The following is an 18,895-nucleotide window of genomic DNA, read 5'->3' as shown; positions in this document are numbered from 1 at the left end:
TCTGATGTGAATAGCAGTGGGAACAAACATATCGTTTCAATTACAGATGAGGAGCAGGGAAGGAGATGGGGACTTGTTTATATGGAAGGTTCTTATCACCTTGTTATTCACTAAAGTCGATATCATACACAGCCTCCATATACGAGAACAGTGATTAAACAAACAGAGTGACAAAGACTTTCCCGCCAACCTAATAAACCCGATGCCGTGGCTGAAGGTCCTTCAATTGTGGGACCCTGTGCCACAACGACAACTACTGTAACCTTTCAAAAATTATATATACCGGATTTACTGTCTTGATTTGACTTTTCAGAAAAACGAGAAAATAAATACGGAAAATGAAAATATTTTTAGGTTACGGTAGTTGTCGTTGTGAAACTTTCGGTCTTCCACAACTCCGATTTTCTTGTACTAGAATGACAGTAAAAAGAGGAAAGAAGAAAGAGGGTATTCAAATGGTGGAGTTGATCGACATTCCAATTTTTAAGTGTAGTTTACCGGCTGTAATAAAATGTGTGGAGTTTGAAACGGAATGACAATAAAGAAAACAGAAAGAAAACAGAAATATGTCCTAGAAATGTGTTGCAGAAATACTTGGAAATTCGAATGTTCTGGTTTACCAGGAATGGATTGCTCCAGATGACATCGAGTTGCCCTGGTATGGCTCTGGGGCATTGGAACATCCTTGATCCAACAAACTCCACTCTGTCAACATCATCAGTTTAAAGTTCCATCATGAACTTCTGGATTCTTTTCCTCTCCATCAGTCTTCTTCTCGGATCATCCGATGCGAATGGTTTGAATACTGTAGAAGTATTCAACGCGGTGAAGAATATTTTGGATGAAGGGACAACTAGCTACAGAATTGTACCTCTTAATGAATACGAAAAAACTTCATTCCAAATTTTCAGACGACTGATATCTCCCTGGTATACTACGCAGAGGAAAAAGCAAAAGAATGCCCATCAAAAGGGGATTTGGAGACAGGAGAAGTCCTTATTAATAATGATGATCTCCAGAATCTTTTGATAGGTTCCAACTCCACGCAATACTTCTCCCTGGGTCCACTTCCCACTATTTCTACTCTACAAAACAAAACTGTTAGAATCTTTTTGAATATTGGCTCTCGAATGGGTTGTGCGCCTTTAAATTGCTCATCTGGTTTTGATCAGTATTGTGTTTTTGATAGCAGGTAGGGTCGTTCTAATCACGAGCCATTAAGAGCCAAGTATTTAAGAGAGTACGCATCGAGTCGGTTGGAAAAGTATGGATGTGTAAAATCTGAGAAGTACCCAAATCTTTGCGAAGAGCAACCTATTGATTATGTTTCCATGGATCCATCAAATTTTCAAGCTAAAATGATGAGCTGGAATCATGACAGACGGGCGGTCGCAAAGAAATTCGGTTACAGTAGGATGTATGAAATGGTAAGCAAGTTTTAAATCCATTTATTGCTGTTATTAAAAACGCAGAACTGGTCTAATGATGCAGCAATGATAGCAGAAGTACTTGGATTTGCTTGTGAGCCAAACTTTGCTGGATTCCTGGGGACACATTATTACATGCATCCGAGAACTTTGGATCCTCTCGGATCTTCATGGTTCTTTACACATGACACAATCGATGGATCTCAAATCCTTGGCAACACAACTTTTGAAATGTTTGCTCCAGATCGGAAAGAGTTTGGATGTGTCCCACTGGATACTGCTTGTTGTTCGAATTACTCGTATATTTGTGTGCTAGGTCCAGATTGGTTAGTAGTCAGCTGATGATCACACTTCAATGATCACCAATCATTTTCAGGCTCTCCACAGATCAACCAATATTCTCAAAAGGGACTCCTTGTGACCAGTGCCCTGATGGGTGTAACGATGGTCTTTGCGTGAATCCAAAGAAGGAAAATTCGTCAGAAAATTCTGCAGTGGTTCTTTCGGAAATTCCTCTTGCTGAAACTACAAGCATTTACCATGGAACAATTTGGGAAGACACTGGAAAATCTGTTGCTCTACTTGTTTGTTTTATTGGAGCAAGTATTGCAGCCTTGTTACTTGTTTATTATCTCTTCACAAATAATTATAACTTTTGATAAAATGTGATTTATAAAGAATTTTTATTGATCTGGTTACAGTAATCCTTGATTCTAAAGTAATCCTTGATTCACTTCACCTGTTCTTATCAACTCAGAACTTGGGAAAACTGGGATAAATTGAAGAAATGAAAATAGCACTCGGTACAGTAAGATTCGGTTCTAGACTTATTGTATACAGTCTGAGAGAGTGCCACCCAAACATTCAAATTTGAACCCTTATATCTCATTTCCTGCAAATGATATCAAAAAGTGTTTAACTGATAAAAAATTTCAAATATTATGATAAAAACTTTATCAGTTGGTGATTGTTTGATATCTTTTACAGAGAACGAGATATATGGGCTCGAAGTTGACGGTTTGGGTGGCCTTTATTAAAGTGTTTACAGTACCTAGAACTCAATCTAGAAGTGGAAGGCGATGATTCTATCAGAAATTTTCAGCTTTTTTAGTGATCGTAATTATCCTACAGTTCCTAAGAAAATTTTTGTAACATCTGCTGCTCTTAAAATTTTTTCCAGTTCCTCCAATTGTCCTAGAAACGTGGGTAATATCATTTTGCATCTTCTTTCCGCTCTTGAGGGTTATTTCAACTCCATAGGAATGTTGTTTCAACTATTCAGCATCATCTTTCTCGTTGGTAAATTACCCCCATCAAAATCTTCACTTGTATTCGATTCTCTCCTCTTTAGCACACTGTGCAGCCGTTACAACCATCACAATGGTGACAAAGAGTCCTAGTGAAACTGAAATGTTCACCGAAGTATTGCGACTGTTAAATGATCCCCGACGTTCGTTAATCTATGACCTAAATGTATCGGATCTGTACTGGTTGAAATGGGACATATCGTTGGCTTGGTTGGCATTCAAAACCACTGACACCTGTGAACCATTGGATGACTCCGACGGATTTGCGAAATTGCGGTTAACACTTTCTGATAAGGAAATTGTCACGACTACAAATAACCAAGAAACAAAAACTCAACACCGAATTGGTGATATATTAGGTGTCTAGTAGTAAAATATTGTATTTTTTTTTAGTTTCGGACCTCTGGGAAAATCTTGATGCATTTACGGAACACATCAAGGAATATGGATCCGAACTCAAGAATTCCAGAGAAGAATTTTCAAAGTTCTACGATTATTATAGAAGCGATTGGACACGAATCGGATGTGCTTTCAAAGTCTGCAAGGATGTGATGACTGGAGAGGAAAATAATCTTATTTGCTTCTTAGGACCAAAGTGAGAAAAAAAGTTCTGGGATAGGAAATATCTTGAATTTCCAGAGCGGATCAGAAGTCTGACCCGATATTCACAATGGAGACTTCCAAGGACGATCTGTGTAAAAACTGTGAATGTGAGAAGCTGGCGTGCAAGGAACCCCCATTCGATGGATCCAAATTGTCAGATGATGAGTTTCAGAAAAAGGTGTTGGATGAGTTTAATGGAGCCAGAAGCAAGTTTTCATTAGGAGCTAACGTTTCAGCGATGAGTAAATTGGTAGGCAGCAAATTAAAAAAAAACATTCTTTCATGTTTTGTTAAGGTTTGGGACGACACCCTTACCGCATCTGCTCTTGATGTTGCAAACAACTGCCCAGGCCAAGTGGCTCATGGTACTAATTATCGTGAAATTTTGGCAGATACGTTCCTAGATAAAGCGGCTGGATTGTCATCAATTGGTGAAATGTATGGATCCACAACCACGGAGCAGTCTTATACAGAAGTCTACAATTGGTCCGCAATTTACACGATTCTGTGGCCGAAAATGACCAAAGTCGGATGTGCTCGTGCTCCAAACACTTGTGCCAATAAGATTTGGTGTCATTTCGGAGATATGTAGGTTTTATAAAATTATTTTGACAAAAAGTAATTTTGAGTTTTCAGTGGCCTTCTAAATGGAAAAATGTACGAGAAAGGGACGCCATGCTCCAAGTGTACGGGTGGATGTGAAGATGGGTTTTGTACCTGAAAAAAGATATCATAAGAACTTTTCGTGAATAAAATCTTTGAATTGACTCGTTTTTTTGTTAACATTCAATGACCTAGTGGCAAAACAAAGGAAAAAACCCAGTCATCAAGAACACGTTGCAGTATGTCATGCGACGTGTTTTTTTTCTAGAGGCGCTGGTTTTTAACATTCACCAGCCGTCTAATCCCTAGAAGAGGTAAAAAATATGTCGAAAACTATCGCAGGTAATACTGATATACTTAAAAACCTGTAATAGAAGGGCTCCTAACTTTTAACTTTGAGCCAATTTATCTCGGTTCCTAAGGACATGAAAAAGTTGTCAACAGATAAATTGCGTATCATAAACTCACAAGCATTTTATTAGTTGACACATTTTTGATATCGTTTATAAGAGCCGGGATAATTGAGCTCAAAAATGACAGTGTGGGGGCCCTTCTATTACAGGTTTTACGGTAGGTAATTTAAAATTTCACAGATTACTACGAATTCGGACGTAACGAGTTTACATTTGACGTCAACGACATCGAAAAGTTGGATGGTACTGGACAGAATAGTCCACATTATGCAACTGGAGACATTGATTGGTAATTTTGATTCTTGCTATTCTTCTGAACCTATATGTTGTCTCAGGCACCTGAACGTCTGTATCAACTCCACGTACAAAGGAAAATACCTCTCTGCGTTCCTCTTCTGCTCTCCGGTTGACGTTGCGAGTGCTTGGAAAACATTCGGACAATTTCGTATCGTTTTGGAGAACATCGAGAGACCAAAACAATCGATCGCTCGTCAAATGGACTTCTCGTTCGAATCTGAAGAAGCCGAGAATCGTGGATGGAGAACATTCACCAAACTGGATGAAGTGTTGGACGAGGCTAATGGATTCTATAAAGACAAGAAGCTTACGTTCCGTGTCATTGTTGGAGTCAAGAAGGTGGAAGGTTTCGAGACAGCGAAATATTTCAACTTTTTGGAGAAGGGAGAATATTCTGATGGAACCATTACGGCCGGGAACACCAAATTCTATGCGAACAAAATGGTAAAAAATTTCAAACTTTCTGTCATAATAAGAAAAAAAATTTCAGATTCTCTCTGTCCATTCTCCAGTCATCTCAAATCTTTTTGCGAACACTGATGATATCAAAATTGAAGACGTTGACAGTCTGGAGTTCAACGAATTCCTCCAATTCCTTTACGCAGTTGCAATTCGTATTGAGAGTCAGTTCCTGTAAATCAGAATTTCTACTATAAATTACAAAACTTTGCAGAAGCCAACGTGGATATGATTCTGAGAATGTCCGCTCGGTTTGACACCTACGGGTTGAAATTATCGTGTAAACAGTACCTGACATACGCGTTGAACACCAAACAAATTGAACCAGAGTTTGCTATCCAGATGGCTGATAAGCATGAATTGAAGGATATTCTTACGAATGCTCTGGAGTCCGCGAAGAATGTGGATGACATAAAGGAGAGATTCAAGGGATACGAGGACTTGTCGGTTGGAACTCTCAAGCAAATGATTAATAAAACTCTTACTTTTGCTTGAATGAATCTTTTATTGTTTTTTCTTCTCTGTGTTCAAATTTTACCTTTTCAGTTTCCTATCATTTTTCAGCTCATTTGTCATCCTTGAGATATATGAAGAGGAAGGAGGTGATGAAGTCATCGGCCATAAAAACCCAGATCTTACATATCGCAGGCATTTGTCATCAATTCCAGACAAATAATCGACCCTATATTGTTCCTAGATGATGACTAAAAATGATGATTATTTCAGACGTTCTGGGGGCGGAGCCTAAAAAGTGTATATAAGGTCCAGGCTCATCCCGATATTTCACTCAGTCTGGTCTGATCTCCCATCGTGATACAGAATGTTTTCTTTCTATTCAGCTATTACCCTGCTCTTCTGTCTATTTTCCATGACCACGGCTACTGGACATCTACGTCTGGAACTCACGGCATCCAACTACCTGGAGCTTCATGTCAAGACCAATATCAGTGCTCAAACTGTTTTTCTCAATATGGGAGTCACCAGAATCGTCAGTTTCCATCCAAAAGTCGACCAGGAATCCATTGAAGTCACCTTCTCTCAAAGAGGAGGATATTCGCAAATGAACGTCTACAATTTGAATGCTGCTGGAGCAATGACTCAACAGACCATTCTTTTCTCGGATATCGTACTCATGATTCAATCGGTTTTTGAATGCGATGATGGATTCATTGGAGAGAATTGCCTAGAGGTTTCCACCACAACCACCACAACCACGACGTCATCCACAACCACTACGACTGAAGGACCAACGACTACCACCGCCCCAAGAACAACTTCATCGAAAAAATCGCCAGAAATGCCAACTGCCAGCGCTTTCACCGCCTCTTTTTCTACTGACACCATCATCTGTATCACTTTCTCGATCTTCATTGTTGTGCTTCTAATTCTCATTGTGACTCTTTACCTTCGACGCCGCCAACAAAGCATTTACATCCAACCTCATACACCAGCCAAAAAGACCTACATCGATCCCGAGGATTCCGGAATCTACTCCCCAGAAAGCAACCGATACACTGGATCTCCACATCTACAATGCTAAATGTCTATCTTTCTTTTTTAATTTCTTATGTTATTTTAATTGTATTATTTTACAGTCCCGATTTAATTACATAAATTTATTAACTTTCAAGAAGTGAGTTTTGAGTCGTCTTGTGAGAATAATAACTTGGGAAAGAGAGCATTGGCGTGAACTTCGGTGTGCCACTGAGCTCTGCTGACCTACCTACGTGGAGTCGACTGTAAACATCCGGATGTGTTGACTGACTACACCGTCATATATCAAGAATCTTAGAGTTACGATGAGTTGACTTCTATGGGGATCATCTCAAAAATTGACAGGTACTTTTTCTCAATTTCAAATCAGTTGTTTAGGCTAGAACCAGTTTTTTTCAGGCTCCTATCCTGGTGGCCAAAAACTGTTCCGATGTACTTTCTCAATGGATCAAATCGACATGGAGTCTCCGCACAGCAAATGGCAAACTTCTGGAAATGTTTCATGGTCAGTCGGCAATTCGTTGATTTTCTATAGAGCTATCTTTTAAGGACTATGGGGGTGGTTAATACAAAAAATGAGGAAGGATCGAAGACAGAAAAGCTGAAAGCATATATAAAGTGTCATCTTGAACCTCATATCGAGACTCTTGTTGAAGAGAATTGGCACCTTGAAGCTGATTACGTCATTCGTCTAAACAACCATTCGAATTCCAACAAGAACGTCTACACTCGTGGATCCACTAGTTTCAGCAAAACCAAGGAACAAAATATGTCGAGTTTGATAAAGATCTCTGACATTACTGATGACTTCTTGCTGAACGACGAACTCACTTTCGAAGTGGAAATCGGTGTGAAAAGTTCCGAAGGTCTTCCAAAATCTGTTGATTTCTTGGTCAAACGTACAGATTCGAATGCTATTTTGACTGTTGGCAAGGAGAAGTTTTATGTCGATAAAGAGGCAAGTTCTTTCTTTGAGCAAAGAGACTGAAACAAAAACCAATAGTTTCAGGTTCTCTCGAAAAATTCCACTGTCTTCGAGGATATGTTTAAATCTGATGGAACTGGAAAGGCAAAAAATGAGTATCCAGTTGACGACGTAAATCCAGAAACCTTCCATTTGTTTGTCAAGCTTGCCAGCGACGTCCCTATGCAGTTTGATTGCGAGTTTTTTGAGTATCTTAAAACTTTTAATAGAAGGGCCTGTCATACATTCAAGTTTAAGCTCAATCATCTCAATTCCTGCGCAAGATATCAAAAATGTGTCAATTGACAAAACATTTCTGATATTATGATCAACAATTTATCAGTTGACAACTTTTTGATATTTTTGACCGGAACCGAGAAAAGTTGGATCGAAATTTAGAGTTAAATTTAGAGTTAGTTCAAACCGTTGAAAACTATTCCGGAACTCAAGAAGGCGTTCAAATACTACAGAAGATTCACCAATGATTCGATGAGACTTTTACTCAAAAAGCTCATTCAAGTGGCATAACTCGAATCCAATGGCAGTCAGATTTTTAAATGTTAATTCTTGTGTAATGTCTTTTCAATTTTTTTGTTTGATGAATAAAATTTATTTGAATTAAACCCCACAAGCTCATCTAGCACAATTCAACATCCTTGCAAGTCTTATCTTCTGGAATATCCTTGTCGATTGCCTCCTGAATGTCGTGTTCGACCACTTTCAACTCCTTCAAACACTCTTTTGCGAGAAGAAGCATTGCCTTGCAGCGGGTTCCAATTTCTTCATCCAGCCAAACATCTAATGCAACGTCCCCAGCCTCCTTTCCGTCCTATTAAAATTTGTTATAGATCAACAAGTTAAAAAACTTTGCCTACCTTGATCAAATCTTCGCAAAGATGACAAAACGCTCCGTGAGCTTTCTTCAAGACAAGTGGGTTGGGTGGAAGAGCATAGATGGCCACCGACAATCCGAGAAGCACGATGAGAAGGGTTTTATTAAACATGATTGTTGCGATACATTCCGACAATTTGAACTAGCTTTTATACAAGTTTAAGTTCCGCATTGATAAGAGAATCATCGTTGTGAGACTGATTCGTAGGCAAAGTAGCCTACAACAGGACGCGACGATCAAACAAGAAAACTATAGGGAGCAAAATTTTCCGGGAATATAGAGAAATAATCAGGTGAGCATTTATTTATTTACAGATTGATAAGTATAATAAATCAAAATAGAAATGTCGTGAGATCGGTATCAGAAAGGTTAAAAGCTCAAAAATTGACATAAAAGAGTCGATTATTAGATCACTGTCCCTTCACATATCCTAACTGTTTTCCTGACTCCATTACTATTTTCTTTTGGTTTCTTCTCCACAGCTTCACTTATTGGCTGCTGATTTGTCGCACTGTCGGGTTTGCTTGTATTTTCCTTCGTCTCCGGTTGACTGAAGACGTCGCGGTACAAACATCCACAAGTGAGCCAATGAAAATGCTCTCTGTATGCCTTTCGGAATCTCGGAGACCGGAAATACGTGACAAAAAATGCTTGGCAGAAGTTGGGCATCGTGATGATGGCAAGGAATGGCATGTAGGGCACAATGTCTTGCTCATTCTCAAAGTAAGCAAACAGAACACGGAAGCAGATTGATGACATCATCCACGAGAAGATGTAAATGGCCATCATGTAGAATGTTGAACGGAATACCTGAAAATGGTCGGAGTTTATTGGGAGAAAAACTTTGGTTCAAGAGTTTCAAATTGCAACAAGGGTCCAAGGCCGAATAGAAACTAGATATTATTTTCCGGTAGTGCTTTTCTAGAGAGAGAGAGGAATCAAAAATCCTAAATGTGACCTACTTTTCTGCGTTCGTCAACGACACTATTTCTTCTGTTGACTGTTGAATGACGATGGTTTCTCATGTCTTGGGCTGGAAAATGAGGTTCTTAGACTGATCAATTTCAAGCTTGGAAGACGAAACTCACATTTTCTGATAGCCACAAAAACGGAGACAACTGTGATGAGAAGTGTTAGAATATTGCACGCCACCACCGACGTCGATATCGTTTCAAACACTCCGTCGTCCATAGCTGAATCATTATTGACCTCTTGTGTTTTTGGCGTTCGAACTATAAAATTGTGAGAAAGACGAAACACAATTCTACGATAGATGATCATGCGACTACAGACAGGTTTATTAGGCACTTACTCAACATGAATGCACAATACGGAGCGTTCTCATCGGTAACGAAAAGAAAGTTCAAGAAGAACACAATAAGGGCGAAACAGGTTGGCATTATGCACATTATCAGAATGTATTTTGTTTTTGGCCAGAGCATGTGTCTGAAAAAATTGGTTTAATCATGAAAATTTTTTCAGACTCACTTTATTGGAAGCATAATGCAAAAACACAAATCCAGAGCCATGGAAAGGAACAGTGCAGATTGGAACATGACACAAAACGAGTATGGAACATTGTACAAGAAACATTCTCTTCCTGTGAGTGATTGAAATCTGTAGTTTTGATTTTCATTTCAATTTCAGGTGATAGTCATTAAAGTTACCGGAGCCTGAATATAAGCACTTTGAGCTCTGAAATATTGCATATGAAGTGAGAAATTGCCAAGACAAACACGAGCATTGCTGGAAGAACATAAGTCAGATTAAATTTCAAATTCAGGGGTATACCTCCTTTTGTCCGGAGCACTTTTTTCCGGATCACGGCGACTATTACGTTGAGATTCCCAAATGCTCCGAGTACCATCATCGGACCAATTATGGATTCTATGAGATATTGGTCCATATTTTGATAACTGAAAATTAAAGAAAAAAGATCATTTAATCTATTCGGAACAAAAAGAGAGAAGATAAATTTTTTTCTTCTTGTTCCCACGAATTCAGTGAGAAGCGTTTGCAATATTGCAGAAGGAAAGAAAGAATCAAAACAGGAAACGCTGGAAATCCGGCTGAGAAAATTTGACAGAAATTTCGGAATCCAGAGAATCTGAAGACTAACAATCTGAAGACGACAAGATTAATGAGCAAAGGGGCGGGGCTGAAAAATAGTGTTAGAAGAATATGGAGGTGTTATGAGCTCCAAAAACCTTGACAATTTTGTAGTGGTCTGGCGATTCGGGATTATAATAAATAGTGGCAGATGTTTTTGCAGGGATTTCAAAGAAAAAAACGAACAAGATCTGTTTTCGAGCTAGTAAATGATAAAACAGGCTAGGAGTAGAAAGCAATCGTATAGTTTGGGAAACTATCCAGGGAACTGTTATTGGAGAATTTAGGTCAGATCTCAACGTTCGAAGTGAAACATGAAAAAAATTAGAAAAACAGCTCATGTCCGGAAAAAAATTGAAACTGAAAATATCAAAGCGCTATTTCGGACAAAACCTATTCGCCCGTAGGAAGTTAGACAAGAAAGTATGAAGTAATAGTGACACAAAAAATAAAGCAAAATAGCACATATGTATATGAGCAATCATTTTGAGAACAACGGGAAAATCCAACATTTCTTGGAAAGTAATAATGGGCATACGTTTTTGACTGCTGAGTTTCTGATGATCTCGGATTGAGTTCAATTCGAAATATTGTCGAATTAAAAAAAGTGACACCTGAGAATTTGAAAACTTTTGCTTTTTTTGATCTACGAAAAAGTGCGGCAAAAACGTAATATTTCAGAATTTCGGCTCGTTCGAGCTACTTTCGTGTTTAATTTTAGTTTTTTGCTCAAAAATAGATTCTAGAGATGCTAGCGATCATGTTTATACCAAGAAATCAACATTTTGTTCAGAAAATCCCACTAAATTCACATGAATAAATTTGTTATCAACAGTATCCGTTTTCGCTCCGCCCCCTCGTAAATCGACACGAGCGCCGTCTCCGAGATTTTCAGGTGTCACTTTTTTTAATCCGACAATACTGAAAAATTATATTTAAAGGAGGCGAGACAGCAAAAATTTCGGGGGACAGTTCGGGGGGGGGGGGCGAAATCGCGCCGCGCTTATGTAGGCCATCGGTCGTTAGGCGCCTTCGCGCCCCCGTAGCTCAGCCAGTAGCGGCGCTGTACCCCTGAGCTGCCTGTCATGAGTTCAACCCCTCATGGGGGTTCTCTATGCAAATTATCAGGAAAACTTTTTTTTTGGTGTCTGGCCTCCTTTAAAGGTGCCGAAATCAAAACCTGTAGTCCAGTATGTACAATTCAAAACTTCTTACTAATTATTCAAACTAGCCCCAATAAACCAACAAAACATCTCCTCCTACTTCTCAAGTTCAAAGTGATGAGAATTCAAAAAGCACGAGGAAGAGCCGAATGCCTTTTTCAGAGTAAAAAGAGACATCTTCCAGGAAAGAAGATTTCCCGAGCACAAGTGAGGGGGCTCTTGCTTTGTTTGTTGAAGGGCAGGAAATTGGGGTTAGGCCGAGAGCGATAGCTTGCACTCATTAGAATTGGGTTCCACTTGTGCTTGTGTGACCGCGACACATTTTTCATGAATTATTTGGATGGGTGACTTTTGGTGTGGGGCTGCTCGCTGGCGGCAGATTCAAAAATCAGAGAAATTGAAAAAAAACGAAGCGAGAAAAAAGACGACGACAACGGATGTAATGATTCTTCATTGTTGTCCATTTCTCAAATCCCAAAATAATTGCTTTATACTTTGCTACTCTCTTCAGAAGGAGAAAAGAAGACGAAGACGTAGTAAAATTGATCGAATTGTATTCAAAAGAATTGTGCTAGCGAATCTAACAGTTTCCCAAAAAAGTTTCCAGCACCTGACAAAATAGAGATGCGCTGGAAAAAAACGAACATTTTCAAATGTGTTTGCTATTGAAATATTCAAAAGGAGACCATCCAAAAACCGACATAACCTCCTACATACCAACATCAACAGCAAAAAAAAACATTCCCATGAAGAAAAAAAAAACATTGACAAAGAAAAAAAATTGGCCGAGTGAATCATTTCTGATGGTGCAATCTAATACAAGTATGTGTTATTATAAAAAAAACTCTAAAAACAAAGATGAATACAAACCACGTTTCGATGTCACAAACTATGTATTCTACAGGCAGAAATCTGCTGACTGAGGCTAAACGAGGATTAATTGGATGCTGAATGGAAGGGGCACGAACTTTGCCATGGGGAGAACATATGTGGCCTTGAAAAAGCTGGGCCATTTTTGAAACCTTTATTTTCTAGCTTGAAAAAAAAGGAAAAAAAATCACATTTGCTGAAATGCGAATTTTCAGTAAGTCTCTACCAGCAGTATAACATTCCAGATTCCGTAATTAGCTTGACGCGGCTTTTCAACAAGTCTTCTTGAATAGAAAATTTGATGAATAAGAATCTCTGCAAACTCGATTCTCTTCAACTTTCACAAAAATTTTCATTAAGAAAATGAAAACCAACTTTATAATTCATACGGACATAATATCATACATTGAATAATGCAAACCATAAATATTATAGACAATGGAAATATCTCTGCTTTCTTCAATCAGGTATATTGCCCTTTGGATTGTGTTCAACAACAGAAGAACTTCTCCAACTCGTAGGGATGAATCCATTTGAGTTTCTTTTTTCATCTCGTATTCAGATAATTCCTTCATTATTCTGCTTCTCATTATCTTGCAGGTATTCACATTTTCCTGAGATTGACCTTGTATACCTAAAAAGTGAACAAAAATTATACTGTACTCCTACCGATTTCTGTGTTTCTACCGTAATCCCAATAGAGAAGAGCAGTCAAAAATAAAAATTCTTGTATGTCAATTTGAGCTTTTCCAAAATCCGTCACCAAGCTTAAACCCATCCGATGCTAATACGTTTTCATTATTCTGAATTCACAAGTATGTGTTTTCTGAATCTAAAGTTTCCCATGCTCACCTAACAGCATTTTCCGGGTTTCCAAGGTTTTCGTGGGAATAAAAATAGTTGATATTCTCAAAAGTCATGTAATTCTTATTTGGCAGGTTCAGTTCATAATTTCCTTTTGGTATGAAGCCACTGTCCAATAAAAAGAATTTCAGCAGAAAATTTCGTTTCAATAGAATCTGAATCTTTTTTTCATTATTTGTCAGTCATTTTTCTAAATCTAAACCTTTTGTTCCATATCTAAAGGATTTGTTATTTCTTCAAAAAATTTCAATAAGGATGTCATCAAAATTTTAAAATCTGTATTCAAGACTTGATTCATTTCTTGATAGTTGAAAAATCTGCGGCTTGAACTCCCCTGAAACAAACATATTTTTCAGGTAGAATTAGGTGAAAGCAAGTTGACTGTCCGTTTTTTAATTAGCCAATAACATAATAGCAGTATGCAGACTTACGAAAAAAATGGACAGTTAACTTTCTTCCAACCTAGTACTACGTGCTCACCTCAATATTAAATGCCATGATTCTTCTGTTATTCAAATCCTCATAAGCCGTTTGAATCTGCTCCAAAAGAGTTAAAGGATTTGTTAGAAAAGGATTCTCTGATAGCCTTAAACATCCATATTTACCCAGATTTCTATAAACAGAACTGATCCCGACGTCCAGGCATTTTTGGAAACGGCATTTCGCACAAGATCCTCGTCTACTGGTGGTTATGTCGCATTTTCCATCACATCTCTGCCGTATTTCTCTACATTCTATCACTCGTCGACGGAAAAAAGAAGAACATGCTCTGGAAGATAATAATGATTTAATTATATCTTAGGACGAATTCTACAAACTAATAATATTCCCTAAAAAATGTAGAAACAACTTACCTACAAGATTCCACACCGTAATGTACGCAATCTGCTTTTCAACCACAAACGAGGCAAATCAGAGGCGACATTTTTGAAATTCTCAATTTCTAGAAAGAAGATCGCATTCTAGTTCGTATGGTGAAGAGGAAACGTGCGAGGTCTATCGGTATTTATTTCTCTCGCTGTCCACTTCCCACACTCTCTCATTTTCCTCTCACCAACTGATTGTGACCTGGTATACTACAGCGTTTGTAGTTTCTTCGCAATATTCTGAGTGTTAAGAAATTAGTGGTAGAGCAGATTGAGTATAAAAAAGAATGATTGGAGAAAGATCGATGTCTGAAAATGATTATTTCGATATTGCTAACAGCAATTGTTTTGTGGATTGTGATCCAACACTACAGGAGAGTGTCCAGACTCCCACCTGGTCCATTCTCTTTACCGATTCTTGGAAATATTCCGATGATTTTCTACTATGCGTGGAGAGCTGGTGGTGTTGTTCCAATGATGAGTATGATGAAGAGGGTAAGAATGTTCTAGAGCATCCTTCTTGGTTACTCTTTGATTCAGAAATACGGAAACGTTTTCACAATTTGGATTGGTACCATACCACATGTCAGCGTCACTGACTTCGAAACATGTCATGAAGTTTTTGCCAAATCTGGAAACCGATTCTCCGATAAGGCGTTTTCCCCCATTTTCAATGAAGCCAGAAGTTCGTGAGAGTAAAAAAATATTTTCGATATGTGTACTTCTTTCAGACGGCTTTGGTATGATAGCTATAAATGGGTCAATATGGCAGGAAATGAGACGATTCTCCCTTCAAACTTTCAGAAACATGGGAATTGGTAAAGATTTGATGGAATTGAGGATTATGAGTGAATTGGATCTTAGGTAAACTTTGAAAGAGATTTTTGCTAACTTGTGCACTTCCTATTCCAGATGCAGAGAAATCGACGAAGAATCTATTGATGGAGTTACTGAAGTCAATGCAACCGAGTTCTTTGATCTAATTGCAGGCAGTATAATTAACACACTTCCAATCGGCAGCAGATTTGAAAAAGGAAATTCCCATCATTTCCTCCGTTTAAAAATGTTGATCGAGGAATCGACCAAAGTGCTGAGCCCAATTGACGTTATGTTACCAATTTGGTTCTTGAAAATTTTCCTTAAAAGAAGGTACAGCTTAGTGATGAAAGCACATAGGGATATATTGGACTTCCTCGCAAAAGATGCAATCCAAAGAGTGGAAGATGTTTTGAATGGAAAAATCGAAATAAATCCGGAGAATCCTGCTGATTACATAGACAGCTTCATTCTTAAGATATTGCAAAAAGACTCCGACAAAAATACTTTCAGGTCAGTCTGCGATTCCAAAAAAATAATTATTTCTGTGAGAATACTTTCAGCATTCTGTCTCTGAAATCTGTGTTGACTGATCTATGGATTGCTGGTCAAGAAACCACTGCAACTACTCTTGTTTCAGGATTTTGCCAGCTTTTGAACCATCCGAATGTTATGGAAAAGATACGAAATGAGCTGCTACATGTTGTTGGATCCCGTCCACTAACTCTGAAAGATAAAAGTGAGACGCCATATTTGAATGCGGTGATTGCCGAAATTCAACGTCACGCTTCAATTTTGAATATCAATTTCTTCAAAATCAATCATGAAGTGACAGAAATCGGTGGACATCCTGTGGATGCAGGTGCTCTTGTAACTGCTCAACTCAGCTCACTACATTCAGATGAGACCACCTACAGTAATCCGAATGTGTTCGATCCAGAAAAATTTGTGAATGACAAAAATTTGTCACAGAAACTGATTCCCTTTGGAATCGGAAAGCGAGCATGTACTGGAGAGGCTCTAGCGAGAGCGGAGCTCTATTTGGTGGGTTCTGTTTATTGAGAAAACCATTTTCTTTTTTTAATCTTCAGATCATTGGAAATCTTTTGCTACGCTACAAATTCCAACCGTCCGGTCCGTTGGTTTCTAATATTGATGATGCTCCGTACAGTTTCGCGAAAAAGCCAAGAGGATATAAGATGCAGTTAATCAAGATTTGAATCATTCCATAATTATTTCTATAAATATTTTCATTTGTTGTGTGGATTGGAAAAATGTTTAGTTATAATTACAGGTCATTATTACTCCATTTCAGTCGAAATGCTCTTAACATCTGTGATCACCGGATTTGATTCGTTCCAAACAATAAAGCGGAAGATGTCGCTTTTTAAATGAGCAGTTGCAATTTTTCCATCATTTCTAACCAAATGTCGACCTTCGTATCCTTTGAATTCGTACTCCTCAAAATCTAAAAACTCGAATACTTTGTTGATTCTGGAAAAACAAAACTATTCATTTTCTAATGTTTTCTTACTTCAAACATACAGTTTTCTTTCTTTCTTGATCTCTTCGAAATTTTTTGAACCGATTCCATTCAGTATCTCATTCAAGTCTCCATCCGAAATATGAATTTTTACGGTTTCCAATTTCGAATCTTCTTCCTCCAACCACTTATTCAAAAGTGCATTTAAATCTTCGTTCTTCAAAACTGTGTTCTTTAAAAATACAGATTTAGACTTGATATTCAATAGATCTTCTCTGTTCAACCATCCTGAGAAACAAATCTCCAATTTCTGACAATCCAACGGAATTCTGCATCCATGATTCAAATTTTGATAGTGAACTAAATTGAAGCAGATCCCGTTTTTTGGATGAATCTTCTCTCGGAATAAATGGAACTCTCTGTCACTAATTGGAAAATAGACGATGAATGTGAGATGGTCCATTTGGTTCAGTTTCTCAAAGTTCAGGAGATGGGAGATATCTTGAACTCGAGAAATGTAATAGTTCAGTTTTTTAGGAATCCAGACATCAAGCATTACTTCGACCAGTCTCTGACACACGACAAGGTCATTCTCACAGTAAGAATAGATGACGTACTTGTCCCGTTTCTGGCTCCGTCTAACAAATTTCAGAATTGAAAGAGAAAGATAATAAACTTGAAAACTCACTTGCTTTCCATTCTTAACCCATCCAATTCAAAAATATCCGTCGTTTCGGCATTTTTCAAAACATCTCTACTTGATTTGATTCGCCAGTAAACTTCACTTCCATTTAAAAACCGAACGTTTATCACACAATCTTTTTCTTGAAAATTGACCCAAAGAAATGTAATTGGTTTTTTGAAATTCCGCACTACAATCCGTGATCTTTTTGAGGCGAGGCTTTGTTGGAGCCTATAAGAAATTGAAAAATGAAAAAAGAAATGAAGAAAAGAACTTACATTTGCCACTCATCTGCATATTTCACAGTCTCTCTCATCACGACGTAGTCGAAATCCATGATTGGAAAGGGCTTCATTTTATTAACAAAAAAAATACTATAAAGTTAAACAAAATATCACATATACTTATTCGGACAACGAATTATTTTGAATTCAAACTATCCGATAAGAGGGAGGGACGATATTCTTTGTTGTTCGATAGCGCGCGTTTGCAAATGTGTATAGGTGAGGCAGCCAGCGCGCGCACACACCAACATGCATTCCTTTGGGAAACTTCCCTTCTGGGAAAAAACGGAATGGAATACAAATAAGAGAATAAGAAAAGTAGAAAAAAAAAGAAGACAGGCACCACTCCATTTATTTATTATAAGAACGATTCAAAAGAAACAGTGGAAACAGAATATTTGAAAATATAATCCAATTCTTTAAAAAATTATACTTTTACAAACTCGCGACGGCAGATGACATCGCCACATTGAAGTGTCTGGAACATTCTTCCGTTTACCACTTCGCTTGTGAACACCGAGCTTTTATCCTGTTCTTTTATTTTATTCTGACGATGAACCAGCTTTCCGTCTTCTACAGTGACCACAGAGTTGAAGGTCCGATCATCTGGACTGATCTCGACGAATTCCTAAAAAAACTAAATTTTATTGACTTTTCTTGATTCATACAAACCTCTCCCAACTTGAAAGACAGTTTTGTATTCTTAAATGTCGAATATTGGTTGATATGCCACGTTTCACCATCGGAATAGACTTCGATTGTAGGTTGCATATGTGCTGCTAACTTTCTAATAATGAGCCCAACACCGATTACCTTCATGAATTCGTCAAAATTATCAGCTTTGACAAATTTCCAATGTCCAATGAAAGCATCGACAGAGGACATAGTTGTAATATTAGTAATTCAGAAAACTAGTTTAAAAATGGGAATTGGTATGACGTTCGTAACATGGTGCATCTGTTTATATAGAACCTGATGGATCATTACTATCAATTATAGAGGGTTTAGTGATGTGAAGCGGGGGATGACATAAATTTGTGTGCGGTTGTGTTTTGTGCTGGGTACATCAAACGTTCACAACTTTCCCCTGCAAGGTGCTTTGTCACTTTGTATGTTTTCATTGCGTTTGGTTTGACTTTTTCCAGCCTTATGTATTTTAAAAATTAAAAAGGCTATCTTATCAAGATAAAATCTATCTATTTTGATTTGTTGAGTTCTAAAATGTGAAATCTCTCGAATTTTTTCAACTTTCAATTTTGAGCCAACTTATTTTGGTTCCTGTGGGAGATATCAAAAAG

General features: G+C 37.9%; 9 protein-coding genes across 9 annotated transcripts; 4 read left to right on the top strand and 5 right to left on the bottom strand.

The window, feature by feature from the left end:
- Positions 1 to 735: 735 nt before the first annotated feature.
- On the top strand, positions 736 to 5,604 carry CBG11449 (the record flags this gene model as incomplete). The annotated part of the gene is made up of 13 exons (XM_045236469.1): positions 736 to 867; positions 912 to 1,192; positions 1,238 to 1,427; positions 1,473 to 1,753; positions 1,804 to 2,030; positions 2,779 to 3,081; positions 3,128 to 3,329; positions 3,374 to 3,925; positions 3,974 to 4,050; positions 4,534 to 4,642; positions 4,689 to 5,115; positions 5,141 to 5,273; positions 5,324 to 5,604. The coding sequence occupies 13 exons, from the start codon at positions 736 to 738 to the stop codon at positions 5,602 to 5,604; spliced, it is 3,195 nt and encodes a 1,064-aa protein (XP_045094524.1).
- Positions 5,605 to 5,977: 373 nt separating this feature from the next.
- On the top strand, positions 5,978 to 6,649 carry CBG11450 (the record flags this gene model as incomplete). Its single annotated transcript, XM_002635162.2, has 1 exon — positions 5,978 to 6,649. The coding sequence occupies one exon, from the start codon at positions 5,978 to 5,980 to the stop codon at positions 6,647 to 6,649; it is 672 nt and encodes a 223-aa protein (XP_002635208.2).
- A 397-nt stretch (positions 6,650 to 7,046) lies between these two features.
- Positions 7,047 to 7,873, top strand: CBG11451 (the record flags this gene model as incomplete). Its single annotated transcript, XM_002635163.1, has 3 exons — positions 7,047 to 7,108; positions 7,153 to 7,561; positions 7,613 to 7,873. 3 exons carry the CDS (start codon positions 7,047 to 7,049, stop codon positions 7,871 to 7,873), a joined length of 732 nt encoding a protein of 243 aa, XP_002635209.1.
- A 331-nt stretch (positions 7,874 to 8,204) lies between these two features.
- Positions 8,205 to 8,571, bottom strand: Cbr-spp-12 (the record flags this gene model as incomplete). The annotated part of the gene is made up of 2 exons (XM_045236468.1): positions 8,205 to 8,396; positions 8,434 to 8,571. The coding sequence occupies 2 exons, from the start codon at positions 8,569 to 8,571 to the stop codon at positions 8,205 to 8,207; spliced, it is 330 nt and encodes a 109-aa protein (XP_045094523.1).
- A 294-nt stretch (positions 8,572 to 8,865) lies between these two features.
- On the bottom strand, positions 8,866 to 10,366 carry Cbr-srsx-19 (the record flags this gene model as incomplete). The annotated part of the gene is made up of 7 exons (XM_002635165.1): positions 8,866 to 9,270; positions 9,423 to 9,493; positions 9,549 to 9,653; positions 9,773 to 9,906; positions 9,949 to 10,077; positions 10,128 to 10,206; positions 10,252 to 10,366. The coding sequence occupies 7 exons, from the start codon at positions 10,364 to 10,366 to the stop codon at positions 8,866 to 8,868; spliced, it is 1,038 nt and encodes a 345-aa protein (XP_002635211.1).
- A 2,619-nt stretch (positions 10,367 to 12,985) lies between these two features.
- Positions 12,986 to 13,964, bottom strand: CBG26862 (the record flags this gene model as incomplete). The annotated part of the gene is made up of 4 exons (XM_045236467.1): positions 12,986 to 13,236; positions 13,290 to 13,369; positions 13,455 to 13,621; positions 13,947 to 13,964. 4 exons carry the CDS (start codon positions 13,962 to 13,964, stop codon positions 12,986 to 12,988), a joined length of 516 nt encoding a protein of 171 aa, XP_045099155.1.
- A 683-nt stretch (positions 13,965 to 14,647) lies between these two features.
- CBG11454 lies at positions 14,648 to 16,368 on the top strand (the record flags this gene model as incomplete). Its single annotated transcript, XM_002635166.1, has 6 exons — positions 14,648 to 14,827; positions 14,873 to 15,017; positions 15,064 to 15,196; positions 15,245 to 15,661; positions 15,712 to 16,192; positions 16,240 to 16,368. The coding sequence occupies 6 exons, from the start codon at positions 14,648 to 14,650 to the stop codon at positions 16,366 to 16,368; spliced, it is 1,485 nt and encodes a 494-aa protein (XP_002635212.1).
- An 81-nt stretch (positions 16,369 to 16,449) lies between these two features.
- On the bottom strand, positions 16,450 to 17,668 carry CBG11455 (the record flags this gene model as incomplete). The annotated part of the gene is made up of 4 exons (XM_002635167.2): positions 16,450 to 16,642; positions 16,694 to 17,269; positions 17,320 to 17,544; positions 17,592 to 17,668. The coding sequence occupies 4 exons, from the start codon at positions 17,666 to 17,668 to the stop codon at positions 16,450 to 16,452; spliced, it is 1,071 nt and encodes a 356-aa protein (XP_002635213.2).
- A 356-nt stretch (positions 17,669 to 18,024) lies between these two features.
- Positions 18,025 to 18,482, bottom strand: CBG11456 (the record flags this gene model as incomplete). The annotated part of the gene is made up of 2 exons (XM_002635168.1): positions 18,025 to 18,225; positions 18,270 to 18,482. The coding sequence occupies 2 exons, from the start codon at positions 18,480 to 18,482 to the stop codon at positions 18,025 to 18,027; spliced, it is 414 nt and encodes a 137-aa protein (XP_002635214.1).
- Between the last annotated feature and the right edge of the window lie 413 nt (positions 18,483 to 18,895).

This window comes from Caenorhabditis briggsae, assembly GCF_000004555.2.
Source record: "Caenorhabditis briggsae complete genome, chrV, whole genome shotgun sequence".
Taxonomy (NCBI): domain Eukaryota; kingdom Metazoa; phylum Nematoda; class Chromadorea; order Rhabditida; family Rhabditidae; genus Caenorhabditis; species Caenorhabditis briggsae.
Note: the sequence above shows the minus strand (reverse complement) of the source record. Positions and strands in the feature narration are given on the sequence as shown.